The sequence below is a fragment of the Myzus persicae genome, unplaced genomic scaffold, assembly GCF_001856785.1.
Source record: "Myzus persicae strain clone G006 unplaced genomic scaffold, MPER_G0061.0, whole genome shotgun sequence".
Taxonomy (NCBI): domain Eukaryota; kingdom Metazoa; phylum Arthropoda; class Insecta; order Hemiptera; family Aphididae; genus Myzus; species Myzus persicae.
Genome location: NW_019104111.1, coordinates 550,117 through 574,053, shown reverse-complemented (window position 1 = coordinate 574,053; position 23,937 = coordinate 550,117). Strand labels below are relative to the sequence as shown.

General features: G+C 25.6%; 2 protein-coding genes across 3 annotated transcripts; one reads left to right on the top strand and one right to left on the bottom strand.

Moving 5' to 3' along the window:
- Positions 1 to 2,669: 2,669 nt before the first annotated feature.
- LOC111038845 (lanC-like protein 2) lies at positions 2,670 to 16,508 on the bottom strand. The gene is made up of 10 exons (XM_022322095.1): positions 16,206 to 16,508; positions 15,361 to 15,508; positions 12,527 to 12,754; positions 10,952 to 11,103; positions 10,726 to 10,867; positions 10,510 to 10,653; positions 9,802 to 9,984; positions 6,262 to 6,408; positions 5,114 to 5,213; positions 2,670 to 4,515 (listed from the first exon to the last, which is right to left on the bottom strand). The coding sequence occupies exons 2-10, from the start codon at positions 15,484 to 15,486 to the stop codon at positions 4,445 to 4,447; spliced, it is 1,293 nt and encodes a 430-aa protein (XP_022177787.1). The 5' UTR covers positions 15,487 to 15,508; positions 16,206 to 16,508; the 3' UTR covers positions 2,670 to 4,444.
- Positions 16,509 to 16,729: 221 nt separating this feature from the next.
- Positions 16,730 to 22,501, top strand: LOC111038846 (ubiquitin-conjugating enzyme E2-17 kDa-like). 2 transcript variants are annotated; one of them, XM_022322096.1, is made up of 2 exons: positions 16,730 to 17,004; positions 21,357 to 22,501. In XM_022322096.1, exon 2 carries the CDS (start codon positions 21,394 to 21,396, stop codon positions 21,847 to 21,849), a length of 456 nt encoding a protein of 151 aa, XP_022177788.1. In that variant the 5' UTR covers positions 16,730 to 17,004; positions 21,357 to 21,393; the 3' UTR covers positions 21,850 to 22,501. The 2 variants fall into 2 exon arrangements, with proteins under 2 accessions (XP_022177788.1, XP_022177789.1); XM_022322097.1 differs by lacking the exon at positions 16,730 to 17,004 and adding an exon at positions 17,578 to 17,948.
- The last annotated feature ends 1,436 nt before the right edge of the window (positions 22,502 to 23,937 follow it).

Sequence of the window (23,937 nt, the reverse complement as noted above, 5' to 3'; positions counted from 1 at the left end):
GATAAAAATATTTTTGATCATTCAAAACAACTTCAAAATGTTAGGCTTAAAATTAAAATAATTTTTTATGAGCGTCAAATTTTAAATTTTGACGAGATACTTTAAAATCACTAAAATTTGCAAAACTAATTGACATTTTTCTTTTTAATCTAACATCTAAAAATAGAGTACAAGATTCCGTTCAAGTTAATCTATTTTTATCAACAAAAAAAGTCTACCAGAAAGTCAAGTTCGATTTGAACTTCAAATGTTCATAACATTGGACATTCACTTGATTTCGCATTGAACGATTTTATTTTGTTGTATTATTAAAATATAAATAGTAAAATATATCAAATAACCAAGATTAATGATTCAAGTTGTAACAGTTAAAATTTAAAAATTTAAAAGTATAATTTGTCTTTTTGAATACATATTTTTTTTATTTACTGATCACAAAAAATAACATTGACAAAAAAGGCCATTAGGTAGTTACAAGAAAGTTATGACTTGTGATGATTAGCTACAAAGATGAACTATAATATAAATGAGATACTTTTTTTTTAAGATTGAAAAATTTTGTTTGTTTCATAAAATTAATTATGTCCTAAGTTTTTTTTTTTTTTTGTGTCCAAGTGCAATGTCTAGGTTGCAGGATGTCTTGTGCTCGACCCTTTCTTTGTTGCATATCAAACAGTTAACACGGTTTCACAGGTTTAACAAATGGGGGAGAGGGCTCTTCTCTGACCAACAGGCAACCAATTACCTATATAATTAAATTTTATACACTCAATGGCCTACAAAATATGTAGGTAATGTTTTTGGAAAAAATTAATTTAACTTACCTTAGTACTGATGCTTAATGGTAAAATAAATTACTAATTTAAACATTCCTACCTAGTTTTTTATAATTGGTGGTTAATTGATAGAAATATATTATAAAATAGTTATAAGCTATAATATTAAACATATCAAAATGCTATAAGTTTATTTGTATATAACTCCTAATGTTCTGAAGAAAGGTGATAGAGTAAAGAAGATATTCATAATTTCCTACAGACATCCAGCTATATACCTATACGAAACAAAATTTTAACCATAAAAGAAGGTGAACTTTCATAATAATTATCTTCAATACCACATTTTTTTAAATTATATTTTAAGCAGTTAGTTTATTTATTATTAAAATATTAAATAAATCATAAAATATGACTTCTGTGTTGATTAAGCATAATATATAAGGTTACAAAAATAATGACAAATGCTCATTCTTAAGATAAATAAATGTCAATTAATGAACACAGTTACAAAAATACATGGTACATTAAAAATAAACTTAAGTCTAACATGTTTACCATTAAACAGACATAAAATAGTGAAATACAAAAATTATACATCAAATTAATATTAGACATTATAAATTATGTACATTACTTGCACAAAGTGCTCACTAATACACTTAAATATTAAAATATTGCCTATATAAATATATGGAACTTTTATATCATTTATAATATCTATCTAATACCCTTATTATTATTATTATTATTATTATTTTTTTTTTTTTCAAGTTTTAACTTAATGGTTTATAAGTACCATAGACATAATATTATAAAGATATGGACTGAGTGTTGAGAGAGGAATTTGGGGACAAAACAGTTAAAAACACAATTCATTGATACTTATAGATATTAAGGGTGAGAGAGAAAGAAATGTCTAACAAAGAAAGTAGCAATATTATTTAAAAAAATTGTATACATCAAAGTTTATCGACCTTCTGTAGCACGTGGACTCATATAAATATGATTTTTGAAGCCACGGACCTCCCAATTTATGAGAAAAAAATTTAATTTTTCTAATTTTTCGGTAAAATTTGAAAAACTTTTTTAAACTCAACTTTTTTTTTATAACAAACAATCCAAATTTATCTATAATAATTCAATTAAAATAAATAATAATAAGACTAATTTCCAAGTATATTGTGTGTTTGACAAGAAAGACATTAGTGTCGCAGACCCCCAAGGGCTGAGGACCACAGGTTAAGACCAAGAAACAGTACATTTTGATTTAGTTTGACAGCACTAATCAATATTTATCGATGTTTTTTTTTATAAGAATAGATATCTAACTCAATTTTGTTAATTTTGGCAATAGTAAAGATTGGAATTTCACCCCTAAATTATAGTTCATAGAAAAAAAAAAAATTTAAAAACATCTAAAATCGAAATAGTTAAACCAAATGCAAACAGAATAAAATAAAGTATACTTTCAGTAATTCTTCAAACTTAATTTGAAAAATTGAATTCTACAAAACTACATTCACTTTTATATTTATTATACATAATGACTACTCTACTGAATTGGTTCACTGACAAAAAACTTCAAAATACAAACAATAATAAGGTAAATAATTCATATTCAGCTTTTTAACTATAATATAATGACCTTGAAATCATTAAAAAAATATATTAATATTGATAAGAGTTTATTGACAATGAAATAAACTTAAATGTACGATAATAAAATATGATTTATGACATAAACATTTTTCAATTAAAACCTAAACATTAAAAAAAAAATTTTCTATAAATACAATTAAAAATATGAATTTATTTTTATAGGTAAGTATAATTAAATAAACAAAAAAATATATATAATTTATTAGTTACAATATTATGGCACTAAATAGTTTGTTTTGTGTATTAGTATATAATTTCAACACATTAAAATAATAGGAATAATTAATTTAACAATTTTATTTATTAAATAAATCATAAAAGTTAATGGTTCTAACAAAGTAATTTGAATAAAGTTTTATTTTAATTTTGATCCTCCATTATACTTCAGTTAGATTAAAAATAATAGTTGCACTTATTTAATACAGGTCTGTTCAAGTCATTTGAAAAAAAAAATAACATAACATTTGCATGGCCGAAACTAAAAATGTTATTAAGACAGAACAAATGATAAATGTTAAAAAAAAATCTAATCACAAAATAAGTTTTTTATTTAAATTTAAATTTCATTAAGTCAGTATGTTGTTCAGTTAGTATTAGGTCAGGCCATGGCCAAACTGGCCTGACCCAAAGTTTTCCCTATGAACATGTTTATTGGGTATTTATGTATATTTTTGTATTCGTTTATTTGTATTCATCTATTAGAGCTCTAATCCTTAACAACTTTAAAATATACATTTTATTTGTTAAAATGTATTATAAAAAATAAGTTAAAATTAAATTATAAATACCATTATTAGGGTTAGGATCTTTATGATTTTGCATGTTCTTTTTCTTAATTGTCCTATTGCATGTATTATATGATAAACATTTTTTATAGTCTAGATTCAAATACCAACATTTTATTTTGCATGTATTTACATATTTTTCGAAATTTAGCTTAACAGTACCATGATACTTTTGTTATTTTCTGGTTTTTAATAAAAAATACGAAGAAAAAAAAATTAACTTAAATTGAATCTGTATTTGTAATATCTGATTACATAAAAATGATTGTTTATTTATTAACCCTACATTGATATTCTGAGATACACTTCCACATACAAGTCAACCATTTAAAACAGCGTTTCTTAAACTGTGGGTAGTGAGGTGTTTAGAATTATATAGATTCTAAGTAATGTATGATTTTAAAACTGTTAAAACATAAATTATTAAAGTATTAAGTAGGTAGAACTAATTTGTAATTTTGTAAATAAACCATGTGTCATGACACATTTTTGGGGCTAAATTGGGTCGCTTAAAAAGATTGAGTACAACTGGTTAAAAAAAACTATTGTTGTTTACTGCAACTCTTTTTATTAAGACATTTATTATAATTTATAATTGTAATCAATACATTTATTAATTTTTTTAACATCTTTAATTTAAACAAAATAATTAAAATATTAAAGTATTTAATGCATATTTTCCATTTCCATAAGTGCATATTTATTTATTTTTTAGTGCATAAACATCCTAACCCCAACCATTAAACATATTCAAGTCTCAATAATCAATGTATGACATTAATGTTTTAATTTGAGAACTAAAGTGAGTTAAAGAGTTTGAAGTTGTTGCTACATTTAAATCTACTATTTAACTATAGTAATTCACCAGTCTCAATAAAAATGTTTTATTTATTAATGAACCATTGTTCATTAATATTATTAATTTAAGTATTCTTAAAAGGATATCAAAAACACCATCAACTATGCATTAAAAAAATGTTTTGAAAAGTAAAAACATTGCACACATGAAGAATAAAAATTTTAAAATAGGAAAACTATCAGTTTTAAATGTGTAGTTGAGTGACTACCTTTTAGTATATATATATTATAAATTGTATCTAAATAATATTAAAACGTGTATAAATAAAATTGTTAATTATTAAGCTCCAATTTGTACAGGCAACTTGTATAGACTAGAAAATTGTTTCGTAAAAAGATGAGTAATCTGCAATAGTTGAAAAATTAGAATCCTGGTAAATTGGCTGCTAAGGGATCTTGCACATCCATTAGAGCATATGTAACACCAGAAACACCTGCATGAATAATAAAAAAATGTTAACAATTTTATAGCACTGTACCCACCTATATTATTCTGAGATACAAGCATTTTTATATTATAATATGAAGAATTTTCATTTCACAACAATTTAATAGCACAACAACTGTTAAACATTTGGTAGTACAATAAATGTTTAGATAATAAATGAAACTTGGGTGTTTCAATTTTTGACTAGAAAATGTATAATTTTGAACTCTAAAGGACAAACGATAGTTGTAAGAAAGATAGCAATGGAAATAGTTTGACATTTATGTACAACGATAAATTGACTATTCCTTTATGTAGTTTTATTTATGTCAACAGATTGTATGCAGGGGATTCCATGAAAAAGAATAATACCATGAACAAGAATTCCAAAACTAATAGCTTAGTTTCTTTAGTCTAGAAAGTGTATGGTTTTCCAAAGAAAAGTTTCCTCAATAAACTTCTATTAACTCAAGTGTCATATATGTTCAATAACATTAAATTAAAGTAAATATAAAATAAAACATTTTTTTAGTTACATAGATATTTTCTTAAAAACAATTAAAAAGGTTAAGAAATAAGTAACATTTTTTGTAAATATAAAATACCTTCAAACATTGAATATGGGTTGTCAGGTATTTTATTTTGACGGTTGGTTGTTAAGCACCAATCAACAAATCTTGCAGCTCGATATAAATATTTAGTTTTCTGTAAAAAATAATATTTATTAATGCTAATAAATATTGAATAAATATTAGATTTGCTAATTAAGTTGAAATAATAGACACATTCCCTTCTATTGAACCAAATTCAACATATATCATCTAGTTGAATATAACTTCATAGTTAGTTATGTCAAAAATATAGTACCTATGGGTAAATCATAAATAAACAGCCTGATTGTGGTCTGTAGGTCTAATATCACGTAATTTTAGAAGTTCACTTAGTACAGTACAATAGTTGTAAGGCCTATATACAGATAACATATTCAAAAAATAATTAGAATTCAGAACATACTCATTACAATATTGATAGTAAATGTCTATTATAATTTTAGATTAAAAAAGCATGGACAAAAATGTGGATAAAATCATTAGATAAAGCAATCATTTCTACAAAATTTATTAATAGAATTCAAGAAATAATGAATTGTTTATAAAACTAGCTTCCAATTTTTTCCAACTTAAAAATATGTAGTATTATAGCATATTTCTACATAGAACTACATTGAAGATTTTATCACTAAAAAATAACAATTCACTAGAAACATTACCTGAAATATTTTTATAACATAAACACAAAATAAAAATGTACTAAATAAAGTTGAAAACATAGTAAATTTGATCAACTTCTTGAAATCAAAATTTCATTTAGTGATTGAACGTTAATTTAAAAAACAATGAAGTTAAGTTAGAAGTAGTAAGACAGAACTAACCAAAACTCAAAAGTAGCTATCGAGTTAAAAAGTTAAAATAAAATAAACTTTTTAACTCATTAATACCCAGCCTTGCTTATTTAATATTTTAATTTCTGTGTTGGGAGTCCTGACTCCAATAGGCGACAAAGGTTTACACAGCATTACTGTATTCATCATATCTATTTAAGCTTTAAAGTAAAAATAAAACCATGATTCAATGATATTTGTTGGTTGACAATGTTCCTATTATCAATAGATCATGCGTACATTATTGACCTTATACATATATAACATATCTAGAACAGTATATAATTTATCATAGTATTTTAATCAACTTACTCGAGTTAATTGGAACAATGATATAAATGTATAAGAATTTCCACTAACGCCATGACACAGTCCATATCCTTTAGTCAATAAACCACGTTGCCATACAATATCAGCATATTGTACTGCCGCATTAAGGTACTTCTCGTCTAGAAAAACCTTATTTGCAAATATAACTTGTTATTCAAATGTAAATACTATTACAGTCTATCAAAAGCTATCAGAGCTGAATCATTTATAAGTAATTTATGATTTTTTAATTTACAATAAAACATACTTTCAACATATTTTATATTATAAAATCAATTGAAGTATCTATAATATATAATATGTGTATATTACCACTAATTAGTTATCAAATGAACTGCTAAGAAGACTTATGACTATAGTTAGGACTTTTTCATACCTTTTTTTTAGTCATCCACATTTCAAACAAGTTATAACTTTGTTTTATATGGCATAGAAAAAGTAGTAGTATATCATTTTTATTATTTTAGGGATTAATAAGAATAAATACATATAATAATTATAAAACAATAAATATAAATAAATAAATAATTGAAAAATTGAGTTTTTAATAAAAAGCAAACTAATAAATGTATAAATTTCAACATGCTTCTGTAGATGATGAAAAAAGTATTTCATCTGAGAACTAACAAAGTCTTATTTGAAAAACTAAAAAAAGATTTTCATTATTCAAATCAAATTAGGTAGTACCTTTTAGTGTTGGGTAGTAATGTAAGAAAAGTAACACTTTACAGTAATGGTGTTACTTTGTAACCTGTGACGTAATTTCAATAGGATTATTTGCAAGTAACAAAAATGTAATGGAAATAACTTTTGATAAATAATTTCTATAGTATAGCGAACCACAGTTTTGACATGTTTTATAAGGAGTGTGTAACAATTTTTTTAAAAGTAATTGATTGTTCTTAATACTAAAAGTCACCACAATACAGTTTCTAATCATTTTTACATGTCTACTTATACCATAAATTACAAGTAAAGTTATAGGTAAAGTATTTTACTCGATTTCTTTATAAATACGACAATAAGTACACAAAACGTTTTCTATGAATATCTAGCATGGACTGGGAAGTTTTTAACATTTACATGTTCCTATTAACTATTGATTAATGATTTCTGTAAACTATACCTAAACACTTTTGACACTTGGCTGGTAGTAATATAATTGCAGTATATGCAGTATTTACTAATTTTACAATTTACATTAGAATATAACATTATTTTTCTGATTTGTACAAAATATATACTGATAATTGATAAATGATAAATTTAAAATATTTACATTACAGCATTATAAATTACTATAGTCATTTGACAATCAATAAGAAACGGTTTATTGTTATGAGTTATTATTAATTTTAGACAATTATTATGATTTAAATTGTGTATAATATTTAATAACGCAGTGGGAGCTGCTAATTGTTATTGCGTATTTAAAGTTAGTCTACCAGTTGACAGTTGTTTGGCCGTATCTTGTATTCGTATCTAATATTTTTTAAATTATACCATTTTAAATAGAGTATTTTTAGTTAAGATGCATATAAAATGACAATAAATTGCTTAAAAATTAAAAAAATAAGTGTTTTTTTTTTGTAACGAGAAATTAAGGTGGTTATTACTTTTATATTTGAATAGTAAAGTAATTTCATAAAAATTTTATTTGAGTAACAAATAAGTAATATATTTACTTTTTAAAAGTGATATACCACAACACTGGTAAATATGCAACTATTAACCAAAAATAATATTCAAATTGATTTAATTTACTGTTAAATTTGTTTCTTTTTTTAGAAATAAATAAAAAGTGAAATATCAAAAGCAGATAATACAATATATAACAGGATAACACAATAATTTTGAAAGTTAAAACTTTATGATAACGTATTTCATTGTTAAAAGGTAACCTTTTTTCATTATTGGGCATTTTTTAAAAGTTTTTTAGGTTTTAAGCATCCTAAACCCTACTAATGACAAAGTAGATTTAGAATTTTTGTTTATATTTATGATTATTCAAATAATGTTTAGTTTATCAATATTTATATTTTGCTATTGTTTATTTATCCACATATATATTGAACATACTATTATCATTTTAATAATTTAAAATTGTACATAGTTCAAAGATAATGTTAAAAAAGGCCTAGCCTATTAAAATAATAGTTGGAGTGGGGAGGTCGATGTAGCTCTGCTATACAGTAGGTTACAAAGTGGGCCATTGTAATGGATGGTGTTAATTTAATGTTTTAAAATCATTATATAGATAAAACAATTCTGAGCAGAGATGGTCGGTCAGAATATAATATTACTTAGTACATATGATGATACTATTGTGATTGAAGTAATTTATTTTACTATTAGGCATTACTCTTACAGTAAGTTAAATTCATTTTTGCCGAAAAATTACATTGTGTGAATGGAATATAATAATATACTCTTATAGTTTCAAGTACCTACTAAATAATATTTTTAAATAAGAACTAAATAACTGAAATCATTATTCTTGGTTATTTAATATGTAATTTTGTCCAAATTTAAACATAAAACACATATAAAAGAAAATTGTGCTGATATATTTTTTTCTACAGAAAAATCAACTACTTACATGCAACTTTGTTTTAAATCTTTAGCTATAAAAATTGAATATTTTGAAAACTAATTGTATAAAATGATTTGTAAATTTTGAATAAATGTTGATAAAATTGAACTTTAAATGCTTATAAAACAATAATGTGCCTATATATTTTTAATATATTTCAACTGATATTGTAACAATATATCAGGATCACTGTATTAAATTTTCATTCTTTTAGACCAAACAAATAAAATTGTATTGACATTTATAGAAAAAAACTTTAAACAATAAACATTTTGTGTACATTTCAAATATCTACTGTTTTTCGTTTTTTAATTACAAGAAAATAAGATGATGTTTGATAAGAAATTGAAGAATAACTCAATGTCCAACAATTTTTTATTTGTTCCTGAATGCATAAACTAGAATCACTTTCCCACCCGAAAAGATACAGACGATGAAGGCATCATTTCGATTACTTATCATAAACATAGACAAAAAAAAAAAAGCACTTATAATTATAAAATCAATACACTCATTGATCTGCTCAGAATCTAAAATATAATTTTTATTTATTCAATTTACACCCTATTATATGAATGATTTTTAATAGATATTGTTTAAACATAATAATCTTATAAAAGGATTTAAAAATATTTTTGTTTTTATAAGCGTCTAAAGAGAAGTTATAAATGGCCATGTATATATTAGGACTACTACTTAAGTGCTGTGAAAATATTTTCTTTAACTAAACTTGAAAATTCCAAAAAGCAGAATTTGAATATTTGTTTAAATATAACATATAAATGGGATTAGCATGCTAATAATTCAATCTGAAAAGTAAATTTTTTTGTTTTCTATTTTTAATTTAGAAAGTATACGGTCTATGCATACATCATAGTGTAATAAGTATAAGTGATCTGTCACAATAAAGAAATTTAAATATTTCTTACTTTATAAGCTAGTGCATAAGTATGTGAGACACCTGAAGCACCGTGACACCACTGAACTAAACGATCAGGATCATTACATAGAGAAGATGGTAAATTCCCAGATTTATACCTCAGTGTCAATAAATAGTCGAGAGCTGGCTTAATAAGATCGTCCAGTTCACTTTTTGTTAGATAACTTTTAGCCTTAAAAAATATTAAATAATACAAATTTTAAAATGTTTAGTAATAATGCAGAACAATAAAAAAAAAATTACAAACATAATTAATTCCATAATAGCAAGATAAAACGTAGGGAGTCTTGTAAAGTACTTGAGTAAAAGTATTTTAACACTTTTTAAGCACTCAAATATGTGTTTCTAATATTTTTGGAAAAAAAATCATATTGCTTTTTCATACTATCTGTATTTAAAATTGAATACTTTTTTTTTTAGTTCATATATTTTTTATTTTCAATAGCATAAAATAATAATGAAAAAAGAATGTATAAAATATATATTTTTTATGCAATTTATACCCAACAAAAAACCCTTGACAAAAAAAAAAACAGATGGGTACATAATAAATCTAATTTGTGGAAAATTTGAAAGTATTTGAAAATACAAATACAAATTTTAAATATTTTTCAAATTAAGTAGCTTTATATGTACTTGAATACATTTATTAAGTATATTTTACAAGACTATACGTAGGTGTTTAATCAAAACATACTAGTAAAAGGCAATGTAGAACACCCGATAAACCTTGAGCTGCCCCTAAGTATTTTTTGTTGTGACATTTGTACATGAGAGAAGTTCTTCTTGGTTTATCTTTATCACATGTCTGTATACCGTTGTTAAAAATTGAAGTCACTACCTGTTATGTTCATATAATTTATAACAATTAAATAACAAAATAAAAAAATTCATTACACTTTTGATTTGTTACCTTGCGTATCAATTTATCTCTGTCTGGGTCCTCCCATCCCAGCTTTTTAAGTAATAGTAAAGAGTATAGATATCCAGCTCGCCCATAAAGTAATACATCGGGCATTTTTTTATTTAATGCTGATGGCAATAGATCCACAACTCTATTTAAAACAAAGAAAAAACAACAAACAAATATATTAAAATTATGTAAATTTATGAAATATGATAAATAGTTTGATAAATACTTTTCAATCATTTTTTTTGCATTTTTAATATCACCAAGATCTCGATAAATTTCAGTAGCTGTTACAAATATACCTGATTTCCCAGTTAAATATGTTACACTATCAGATTTTTCATCTAATACTGACAAACATTTTTCGATTATCATTTTAGCCTATAAATATAATATACACAATAGACATATAAGAGCTAGATACATTTTAAACAATGCCTTACAATATAATCTAATCTAAATAAGAAAAGCTTATTGTGTTAAAAAACCACCACAAACATTACAAATACAAGACAACCATTTTATCAAATCCACCTAAGCTCAAAGCTGTCAGTTTTCTAAATTATAGGTAAATACTGTAAACTTATTACATACATAATTTATGATTCTCATACTCGCAAAAGCAGGTTTTAGTATAAGAGAAGTAAATGATAATAAGAATTAGTCTATTAGTTCCCTTTACATTATTTTAAACCATATTAAATCATAAAGTACTGCAAACAAAGGCTATAATATCCAAATATACCGAGTGATCCAACAAGTATGCTCACCCCACTTTTTTTCTTTAATAATGAAGTTTTTCAAAATCTGATTATTGGAATCTTTAAATGTACTCAAAGACCAGACTTCCATATTCTTGAGATTTTTTGTACCACTTAAGGAGTGTCCTGTGGAGATAACTTTTGTTTTTCAAATGGGAACCCCATTTAGTGGATAATTTTTTTGAGAATTTTGATGTATTGAAATCAAAATTTGAACGAGTAGTTTTCTAGTTATTACACATTTTGTGCTAAGGATAATATAGTTTATAATAGGGAAGAAGGATATGTTTATACAGTATACGTTGTTATCTATAGTTTATACACATAATATAAAATAATACGTCATTTTATATTTATTTAGTCAAACAGTTAGGTAAATAGCAAGTAAAATCCTTCTTGATTTATTTAGTTGTTTTTCTTATTCCATGTGTACAACTGTATAATCATATCCCTATAATGGACTATTATCCTTAGTACAAATTGTCCAATAACTGGGGAACCACTTGTTCGAATTTTGATTTCGATGCATCAAAATTCTCAAAAAAATTATAATCTAAATAATTTAAAGAAAACAAGTGGTGTTCTCATTTGAAAAACAAAGGTTCGTATTACCATGGACACTCCTTAGGTGGCACAAAAATCTCAAGAATATGAAAATATGGTCTTTAAGTATATATAAAGATTCCAAAAATCAAATTTTGAAAAACTTCATTATTAAAGAAAAAAGTGGGGTGTGCATACTCCTCGGATCACCCTGTAAATTGTAATTTTATCAAATCTATGAACTTAATATAAGTTAATTATATTAAAAAACTAAAGGTCCAGATAAAACTGGAGAACTTGAATAAAAAAACAATTGGGGAATAATTAATAATATAAAATACAAGATTTCAAAAATATTTTAATATTATAGCATTGCAATATCTTTGTAAAGAATGTTACTATCATTCAATTCTAGTAAAGTAGAAAATTAATTTGAAGAATATAAGTAGTGACAATTTAAAACATTTATCAAATATTATTATTTAACTGGCCAAACAAACCTCCACAGTTTTATTATTGTTTTGTGTTTTGTTAGCATAAAAATTGTATAACAAAGCAATTCCTGCCATTCCAGAATATATAGACTCAACAGTACGTTCATCTTCGTTAGGTTTGGGTTTTTTTAAAAAATATTGAACTTCTTGATCTATGATAAACATATGAGCTTCGATAAATTCATTGATTTTGCATTCAAATGAATCCGTAATTCTTAAAGTTTCTACAACATACTGGAAAATAATATATTCACAATCATTATAAATCAAATAAATTTTTTATTTTTTTTATTTTTATTTAATATTTTTATTTAAATTTAAATCTAAGAGATTACTGGGCCTCACTGAGACATACTCGTGTGGAGGCCCAGAGACTTACTTATTGTTTATAAACTGCACAGATTGTAAATAAATTATATTAAAAATTTAATTATTATTCTCATACTTTGAGTTCACTCTTTTGTAATTAATAGTACCAGCAATGAATTTAAGATAACTATTAATTTACTATATACCTATTATTTAATATAACACGTATAAATACAATTTATTAAAAAGGAACTTTCGTTCAATAAGAAAAAATATTTACTATCAACATTTAAGTTTTGCATTGCTTTTTGTTAGTTCATATAAATTTTTAAAATACAATTGAAGTTTGCATTTTAGTTTAGTTTAGTTTAGATAGGTATTAAAATATAGCAATTTTTCTTTCCTTGTATTCTTTTTTATTGGATGTTGAAACTGTAACAATTTATTGTGAGATAACTATTCATCTTGAACAATTAACACTTAGAGAGTGGGTAACTTGTTAAGGACCTTAATAAATAATATATAATTAATACATAAAATCCCCAAGAACCCGTAAAAATCAAACACCTGAAACTCATAAAACAAAAAACAATGTTTTTTTCTCCGAGCACCAGAATTAAACAAAACCAAATAGAACATTCTGGTTAACACAAAACTAAAAACATTTGTATTTTATAAATAGTTTAAAAAAAATTAAGCAGGTAAGAATTAAGATAGAAGTACCTATGTACATTTCATTTTAATTTAATTTTTTTTTTTGGGGGGGGGGGGGCGAACTTAGTATTTTGAAGATATTAATGAAATTTCTTTCTTGTGCAATATATTTACATCATGTAAACTCTTTTAATATTTTTTTAGGTTTTTTCTGAACTACTATACATATAAATAATAATTACAGTTATTAACATCCAAACATTTTTTTTGATTCGTTATTCCAGTGTTCAAATGTAATTTAGCACCCAGCGCCTGAAACCCAAATAAATGATTCTGGTACAAAGTCCTGGTTAAGTAGCAATATTACTTTAATTGATCTGAAATACATAATACTGAACCTCGAACTTTTAAAATGTAATAATACTTCAGCAAACCAAAGAGGTGATTACAGATCAATTAAATTGAAAGGTAACCAACTATTGTGGTACAAAATTATTTAATTTTACTATGAAATGAGTAATTAATAAAATTAATTCTTTAATTTGAAAAAAAATAGCTAAGTCAATTGGTTTTCTAACACATTTGCCAGCATACCTTATAATTGCAAGTATAGAACATTATTTTTTATTTTTTAGTAGGCACTGAAAAAAGATTACATTTTAATTTTTTTGGAAATTTCAAACTAGTCAACTTGTAAATTTAATTTTTACAAAAAAATGTTAATGTTACAAACGCTTTAAGTCAAATAGTTAATTTTTTTTTTAATTTCAAATCTTTTTTGAGTAAATTTATTCAAAATGTAATCAATTTTTTCAAATTATTTTTAATTGTTTTAGAGGACATTATTTATCATATATATAATTTTCATTATTTTTTCATACATTTAAATAGTATCAATTTTTCATTTTCACTTGTCAGGTCCTTCTGTTACACTCTGTATACATTTGTTGAACTGTTTTCCAGACATTTTTAGTTTTTTTTCTACAAATGTCAATTCAATTGTATTTTTTGAGTCAAAAAGCTTGAAAATTTAATACAAGGTTTCTGAAGGGGTTTCTGATATATTGTTACAACAAAAGTTGAAAAATATTACAAAACATATGCACAATTTTTTTTAAGGGATTTAAAGTTTAAATGTTGACAAAATTCACCAAATTGAAAATGTATAAATTATTTTGTAGTTAAAAATTCATAAGATTTTAAAATTTTACAGCTAAAGATTCAAAATTTAAAACAAAGTTCCACGTAAGTAGGTAATTCTATAGCTAAAATTTCCAAAAATAAATAAATTAAGTTTTTTTATACAGTTATCTTATTTTTAAATTTGGATGCAATTGCATATTTTGAAATAATCAAGAATAATAATTGAAGTTATTTTGTTAGTTTAAATATATATTTGTGGGCACTTGTTATTTTTAAAGAATATTATTATATTTTATACACGCTATGTCTTTGATAATGTAATTTTTTTGGCGAAAATGGATTTAATCTATTTTAGTACTAATGCTGAACAGTAAAACAAATTACTTCAATCATGACAATGATCATCAAATAATGTTCTAAGTAAATTAACTAAGATTAGTAAAATTATTAAGTAATATTATAGGCTGACAAACTGTCTTAGCTCAGAATCGTTTTTTGTATGCAATGATTTTATACCATTGAATTCAAATTTAGAACCACCCATTACAGCGACCCACTTGTAACCTACTGTACAGCAAAGAGACGTCCACTTACCTGACTTAAAACTTTTGTTTGGGATTAAACAACAGATTATCCTCAAATTGAAAAAAAAAATTTTAGATTTTAGTTTGATACAAAATTACTCAATATTCAATACAAAATTAGTATTATTCACACAGCTAACGCCTACTTACATATATTTTTAGTGATCTTTCTACTACGTCATTCGCTTTCTCCTCAGATAGTAAGCTCAATTCATTTTTGTAGTTTCTGGAGGGCTCAGGATTCTGCTGATTGGATTTCTTCTTGTCCACCATCATACATTTATTGTAAACTACTCCACTAGAATGTATAAATTAAACACGTTTGTGAGCAAAACAGAATCATGTTTGAAAATTATAAAATTTTTAATGAACTGAAGGTTTTTTTTTCAAATTCTCTTGCATTGTAATGTCTATAATCTAGCAGGTATCATCAAAAGTATCATTAATTGCAATTTGTACAGTCTTTCACCATTGTGTTTTAAGATACTGCACTAGCCACAATCGGTATTTTTTAGAAATTAAATTTTTACTCTATATTGAATAGCCAATTCAATCATTTTATTTGCGACAGATTACATTTAAAAACTATTACTTTGAGAATATAATCATCAAATTATTATATTATGTATATAGGTAGATATACTACAATACCCATGGATATAATAACATAAGAAATACAATTGTTTATGATTAATAAAATTATAAAATTTAAATTATGAGAGATGGCTCAATATTTGTGTGTAGCGTCAATAGAGTTTATCATTTATTGAACTATGTATAATTATGCATAGACGTAATTAGGAATAAATAAATATAGATAAATCAAACAAAACTGATTTGTAAAGGCAGGTGTGATTGATATCGATTACGGTTTTATCGGTGAAATATTTAGAGACGTAGGTAGGTATGGTTTAATATATCGCATCGACACATCAGTATCTAATCGCCCACTAATGAAGATATAGGAGGTATTAATTAATTTTCGGATTTCGTACCAGACTAGTACTAGGTGCCTAAACGAAGCAGTGGCGGTTGTGGTTCAGTCTTCTTCGCTCTTCAGTCTTCGGTGACTAGGTACCTATAGGTGTGTACGACGTATTACAACGTACAATAATGCATTGTTCTATTGTAGTAGACAGTACTAAACAGCAAATGCCGAACGGTAATGAAGTCTCTAGGAAAAAAAAAAAGAAAAAAAAGGAGCCGCCAGCCAGTGACGGACTTTCGGCGAAGTGGCGACTGTCTAGTGTCTACTGTCTACTGTCCAGTGGAGCCGTGGAGCCAAGCCGCGGCCGGCGAAACACTGTTGTCCGGCGGAGGGGAGACGAGTAGAAAGTACGAGAACAATAATAACAATAATCGCGTGTGCCGTGTTGCGAAATCGATACGATAGTGCAGTGCTAACAATCGCGACAACCGAACAACGACGATAACGTCATCTCGCCTGCAATAACAACACATCGAACACGTCTGATTCCGTGCATTTTGGTGTCGGTGATAAAACGTACAATTGCGTTTCAGTGTTTGTTACACACGCAGATAACGAGTAACGACGATCCCGCCGTTCAACTTTCGAGTCCGTGGGCTGACCGGGCACCACAGATATTCGACATTAGTAAGCGATTATTAATAAAAAATGTACAAGTAATAGGTAACAATAATACCTATAAAAAAAAAATTATAATTATCTATATCTGTGCCCGGGCTCTTCGACTACCACCGCCGTCCACTGGTCACCGACCAGTCTTCTAAACTCGAGAGCCGTTCGCACTTTTGAAGTGGCTGCCGTCGTCGGTAAGTCTGAATACCTAATAATATGTTTCATTTAAGCTGTTTTGCGTTTCACGACGGTCGCAGTGGCCCAATCCGTTTCCCCGCTGAAGTTGTTATTTTCGTCCAGTTAACGATTTTTAATGGCCTTCCGGTCAACACTTTCAAACGCATTCAAGATGTTCAATAAACAAATTGGAGTGTATCGGTACTTATCGGGTCAATTTTCAGTGTTCAAGAAGTTGCACGTGCAGTATACAAGTGATACGCACACATATCAAATTTTTCTTCTTGAAAATCTTAATTATCAGGGCAGTGATGGGATAAGATAACATTCTGATTGTTTTCTTTTTTGTATTCTGAGACCTGAGTAATATATTTGATGCATCTATAGTATAGCGGAGGAGAGCTAGTTATTATTGCTGATCTAATGGATTGTCTGATAACGTGTCATAATAAATACTCTCACACAACAACTATAATTCAACTTACAATACTATCATCACTTTTGAGGTCATCCTATACGGTCATTAATTTAATATAATTTTGTAATTGATAATCATATTTAATTTTTATGATTGAATAATATTCATATTATATTGTAGCGCAATAGTGTTGATTGATTTCAAGCTCAATTTTTTTATCTCTATCTAATTTTTTTTGTTCATCTCTGCTATATGGTATTATTACCTACAATTGTTTACTGTAGCCCCAAGCAATCGTGACCACAGCGAGACCACTGATTGAACTAATGTTATCTTTACATTGCAATTTCATTTAACATAAGTATACATAGAGTGCGTAAAATGTAAATGGTATTAGTAAAAAATATTAAAATAATCTTAATGTATTGTACCAAAGGGTGTACCATTTGGTAGGTGCTTATATAAATTCAGGTATTGGAAGTTAGTCAATAGTTGAGACATTTTCTATAGTTATGAACAATGTTTCACAGATTCAGAATATAGGTAGGTACATTTTGTTTTGTAGTTTTAGTTATAAATGAATTTTTTGTTTCTTAAATAACTTGTATGGAGGTACATTTACTTTTTAAGTTTAGTTTATAAAATAGAGAAGACATACAGGAGTTGATAACCTAAAAAATGACCTGAAAAAAGCACTAATGTGACCTAAAAATGGTAAAAAATACTTAAATAGGTAGATAGGTAATACCTACTATTTCAAAATAATTGTTATTGATTTCATTTTATAAATCAGATGTTTACAAAAGTAATAAAGTACGACAAAATTAATATTACTTATAAGTAGAGCCCAAAATTATATCTATTTGCATGTTTGTATTTAGTGTATGCACGTCAACGGGGGTTAGAAATGTCTACAGTTTATATTACACAAAATTCAAAAACCAATTTTGATTTTGCATATTTTGCATACTTGGAGGATTATTGCATATTAGTTTATAAATACATATGACATGCATATTAAATGGATTTTAATAAATTAGCTAATTTAATTTAAGGTAAATATATTTTAGTAATTTTACAGAAGAAAAAAATCATTGACAGTGTCTCCTAGAAGAATATTGTACAACAGTAAATGATATACACATGTGTTCCAGTTTACTATGTTGAAACTTGTTATCATTTTGTAAATTCCATAATGGCATCGTGCGTTCGTGTCATCCTTATGTTTTAAAACCTTGTTTGAAGAAACTAAGTAGTCACCTATTATTAGTTATTATTATTATTATTATTAGTTACTATTATTATTTGTTTTAAAAAAAAAAGTCAAAATGCTAAAAACTAAACATACTTTGGCTTCTTTCATAATTCGATGGTTTGAGACTTATAATCTCGTCAAAATTGTATTTACAATTAGTAGATCAGTGGTGTATTATCAAGTCAAGTGCGTTGTACATATTTTAATTTTAAATATTATACTAAAAAGTCTTGAAGTAATGATTGTTAATTCTTAAAATATTTAAACAAGGTTTGTTATTATTAATTTAATTTATTAAGTATTCTGAAAGTTTAAAAAAATTTTTGTTGTTTTTAAGTCTTCTGTTAGTTTCTGAGTTTAAGTCTTATAATTTAAAATTGGGGGACGAGGTGACCGAGTGGTCTGACACGTCCGCTGCGACGCAGCGGTCGCGGTTTGATCCTCGGCCACCGGGCGGCATTTTTCTCCAGACAAGTCACGGTGATCGGAGAACAAGTGCCGCCATCTCCCAACCAGGCATGGCAGAAACCTACGGGTGCCCAATAAAAATTCTGCCAAACACGAACACACCCGTGTATGATACGAGAAAAAAAAAATTTTAAATTATCTATAATATTTACAGATTTTTATTTTTTTATTTTGATTGTGGTTTTTGTAAATTTTCAGAGAGTCTTAGACATTGTATTTCAAACAATCTTTAATATAAAAAAATGGAGATTTTAAAATATTGCATTTTGATTTTTAAAGTATTAGAATATTTCAATTGTTTAAATATTTTTTTTTGTTTCTTATAGAATATTTAGTACTTACTTCCTTGGCGTAAAAATGTGGTTTTTTTTAAAATCACATTTTATAATGTATAATATAGTGCATATAATTGCATATTAAATACAACATTTTAGTTTTTCTTTTCACACTTGCATTGTACTTGACACATTGAATGCATATAAATGCAGGCTCTACTTATAAGTCTAGCTTTATGTAAGAGTATAACAATATTTTTTGTATTTTTAAAAATATATAAATATTTAACCTAACCTGTATAATTTTAATTGTAAAATTAAATATAGGTAAATAGCAAAAAATTAAAATTAAAAAATACATTGTTTGCTAGGAAAGCTTTACCTAAGTCGTTTCAAAACAAAAATGAAGTAGTCATAACTTCCAATCCCTAATTATATTTATAAATTAAATCGTTAAAATCCAATAAATGCAACTGAACTGACATAGTTTTTTGATAGACATATTAATTAAGGGAGGGATCTGTTGTCAGTAGCCAGTGATTCAGTACTCACAAATTTTAACATTTTCATTGCTCAGCACTTCTTAATAGTTAAATTATATTCTATTGCCAGGCCAAGTAAAATATCTGAAAATTATAATATTTGATTTTTTATTTTTGAAGATATAATCTACAAGTATGTGTTATTTTATTTATATTTAGTTTCATGAAATACAAGAAATGAAAAAAACAATTCAAATATTTTAACTGTTTGTTTTTATTTTACTACCTACGACCTACATATTTTACATCCAAGCTATATTAATTTTAGTGTTTAATATTATTTGACTTGATTTAAAAATATGTGATGCACTTACACAGTTACACATAATAATCATTTTTAATTACTGTTTAATTTTTATTAAAGTGTTTGATAAATAAAAAGTATTTTGAATTTAATAACTTATAATTTTTATAATTTTAAAACGAGGTAGGTGTTGTTTTAAAATCATTTGTATAATTTTTCCTTTTTAGATCATTAATGAAAGCATTTTTTTTTTGGTAATTTTCAAGCCATCAATATCTTATTTCTTGTTATTAAGTGTACATGACAAATTGGGCTTTCTCATGTGTGGGGGGATAGAACCTTTCATGGGCTTTCTGTGAGTAACAAATTATAAACATTTTGTGATAGTTGATTAATTATTTTTTATTCATTAACTATTTAGTATTTATTTTATCAATCGTTTGAAAAACTTGTTACATTTTACCTCGATTCAGCTAGGTATAAAATTCAAACCACTATTTCTGAACTAAAATTAGGCAGACAAAACTGATAGAAAATTATAAATTTCCTAGTAAAATAGCCTTATATGCGTACATTTATATAATCATTACGTATTCACCAGTAAATTATTTAAAACAGTATGCACCATGCCAGTGTCTACATCAACTACTGGGATAAAATTTTCATGTATGAACACTATCACTGAAGTAAGGACTTATATTGGTGACTTATTATTTTGCTAAATTAACATCATTTCTTAGAACCATCTCAATTGATTAATAATGTTGACTATCTGGGAAAAATTATTATTAATGCCGAAGAAGTCTGTGATGTCACGGCTCAAAGATTAAGAAAAATAAATATACTTTTATAAATAAAAATTCAATTTTTTTAAATATTAGGAATAATAAAATAATATTTACTGACGCTAATATAATATATTCTATTATTATTTTGGGAAGATTACCACATAGTAATGAGTTTTTCTGTTCCTTATTAAACCATTTTGAGAGCATCATTGATGAACATTTTTATTGTATATTTGTTAATACTTCTAACTTTCTTTGTATGTACCATTTAATCTAAGATGTCTAACAAATGAATATGATGTAAAAAATGTATGACATACCTAACCCCACATGTATAATTTTATTAAATTGTGTCTTAATTCTTATTTTATATCTACAGGTTTGTTTTTATTGAATAATAATAGTTACCATTCATCATGTCAACTCCTGCCAGACGTAGACTAATGCGGGACTTTAAAAAATTACAAGAAGATCCACCAGCCGGTATCAGTGGCACACCAACTGATAACAATATCATGCTGTGGAAAGCTGTGATATTTGGACCACATGATACTCCATTTGAAGATGGCACATTTAAATTGACTATAGAATTTACTGAAGAATATCCTAACAAGCCACCAACAGTAAGGTTTGTTTCAAAAATGTTTCATCCAAATGTCTACGCAGATGGAGGCATTTGTCTTGATATATTACAGAACCGCTGGAGTCCCACTTATGATGTAGCTGCTATTTTGACATCTATACAATCACTTCTTAGTGATCCAAATCCTAATTCACCAGCTAATTCTATGGCTGCCCAATTATATAAGGAGAATCGCAGAGAGTATGAGAAACGAGTGAAAATGTGTGTGGAGCAAAGCTTTATTGATTAGGGTTAATTATTATTTTTAATAATACTTAAAAATAAATAGCTATCTGTGTGTTACTAGTTCTTTTAAACTTAATGATTGAATTTTTACCATGATAATTACTATTATTCCAGTGCATCAAAAGAATAATTTCACATGAAATTTTTCTTTTTTGCATAAATAAATGTTTATTGAATTATTTTTTTTATCAGTTTCTATTATTTAAATGTATTCACAGAAGTGAAATGCAATTATTGTATCTATTTTAATTGTTTTGTAATGAATAACTTTATAATCCTAGTTCATATTCCAATTTTTTTTATTGTATGTTATTTTATATTTTGAATTTGTATATTATTTCCATTTACTTTCATAAGTTAATAGTTATCTTTATTTCAAAGTATATTTATGTACTATTTTTGCTTGTTTTATTGTAAAATTTATTATTAATTATTTTTTTTATCTATTATATAGTTATTGAACACAATATGATGGAGTTAGATACTTAATATTGACTATCACCTAAACACTTTGAGTAGCTATTTAATTTAATATTATGTATAACAAAGAGTAAACAAGTAATCAGAACCGGTCTTGAGATATTACATAGATTTTATTAATGAAATAGGCACTTGAGTTAATAAATTAAATATTAAAAATAATGTTGAAATAGCTATGCTGTCATATTATTGTTTTTAACCATCGGAAAAGTTAATGTATATAAATAAATATTTATATATTATAACAATTATTTTTTAGAAGTTTATATTGTAAATAAACTCCGAATTGCAATGTATAGTTAAATATCTCAAATATAGAATTTTACAAATTCTAATTTGAGGGGACAAATGAGGCAACTGCCCTAGGGCTTCCTAAGTATTATGAATTTAGGGAGCATCATACAATTTATACTGTTCTCTCTTGTCTGTTGTACACACCACACACAGCAGCGTAGAACATATGATTTAGGCTTAGCTATTAACGTTATACATCTGTGGCGTAATAATCATAATATTAGTTACGTTTTAGTAATTAATATTTACGTTTTTAGTTTTGTATTTTATTTTACTTACAAGTGTCCAAAAGAAGAATGATTGGGACTTAAAATAGAAATTATAATTATTAAAATTAATTAGTTGTTCTTATAAACATATAAAGTATTATTTACTTTGATTTTTTATGTTAATATATTATAAATAACTCATAATTATATGCACTTTATGAATACAAAGATTTTTTTATAATTTGTTTATACTGTTATGTGTAAATAGTGATATATTTCTTTCTATAATGTACTCAGAATGATATAAGTAAACTTCAAAAAATCATAAAAACAAATTAAATACAATTATATAAATAAGATTACATAATAATAATAAAAAAAATAAGCAGGAACCTTTAATGAATAAGTATTAAAAATATTGAAGGCAAGAGGTTAACTCAAAAAGCGAGTCAATATTTTTTTTTTTTTTTTGGGGGGGGGGGGTAGAGGGGCGTCAAATATTGTTGTCCTATTGCGTTATTGATGGTTAGGATGGCACTGATAGTTAAAATATGTTCATGTCAGAGTCAAATACTCTGATTATGTACTATTAAACATTGGTCTGCGATATAAGACAGACAAATTTATAAATTAAATTAAAAATTGTTGATCAAATACTATTGGCATTTGTACTATTGTACCATTTGTGTAATTTAGAGTACCTAAACATTTTATAGTATTTACTATAAATTAAGTGAATAAAAAAAATGTACAAACAGCTTTAATGCTATATTTTTTAAGTAAAATTGTACAAATTAATTTGTAGGAACATACTTTTAAAACTATATTGCTTAATTAATTGTTTTATAAATGCTAATTAATAATGATTAGAGTCTGTATTTTCATGCAAAACATATTACAGAATATGCATACATTTGTGCATACAGTATTTAACAAAATGCATAATGTGTTTTTTATGCCTAAAAGTACTTGAAGTATAGTAACATTTTATTTTAAAGATCTACATGTAAACTATTTTTAAAAATGTTTAATTTATTTATTATTGTAAAATAAATATTAAGAAAATATTACATTTTTCATATGATCTGAACGAAATAGGCTAATAGCCT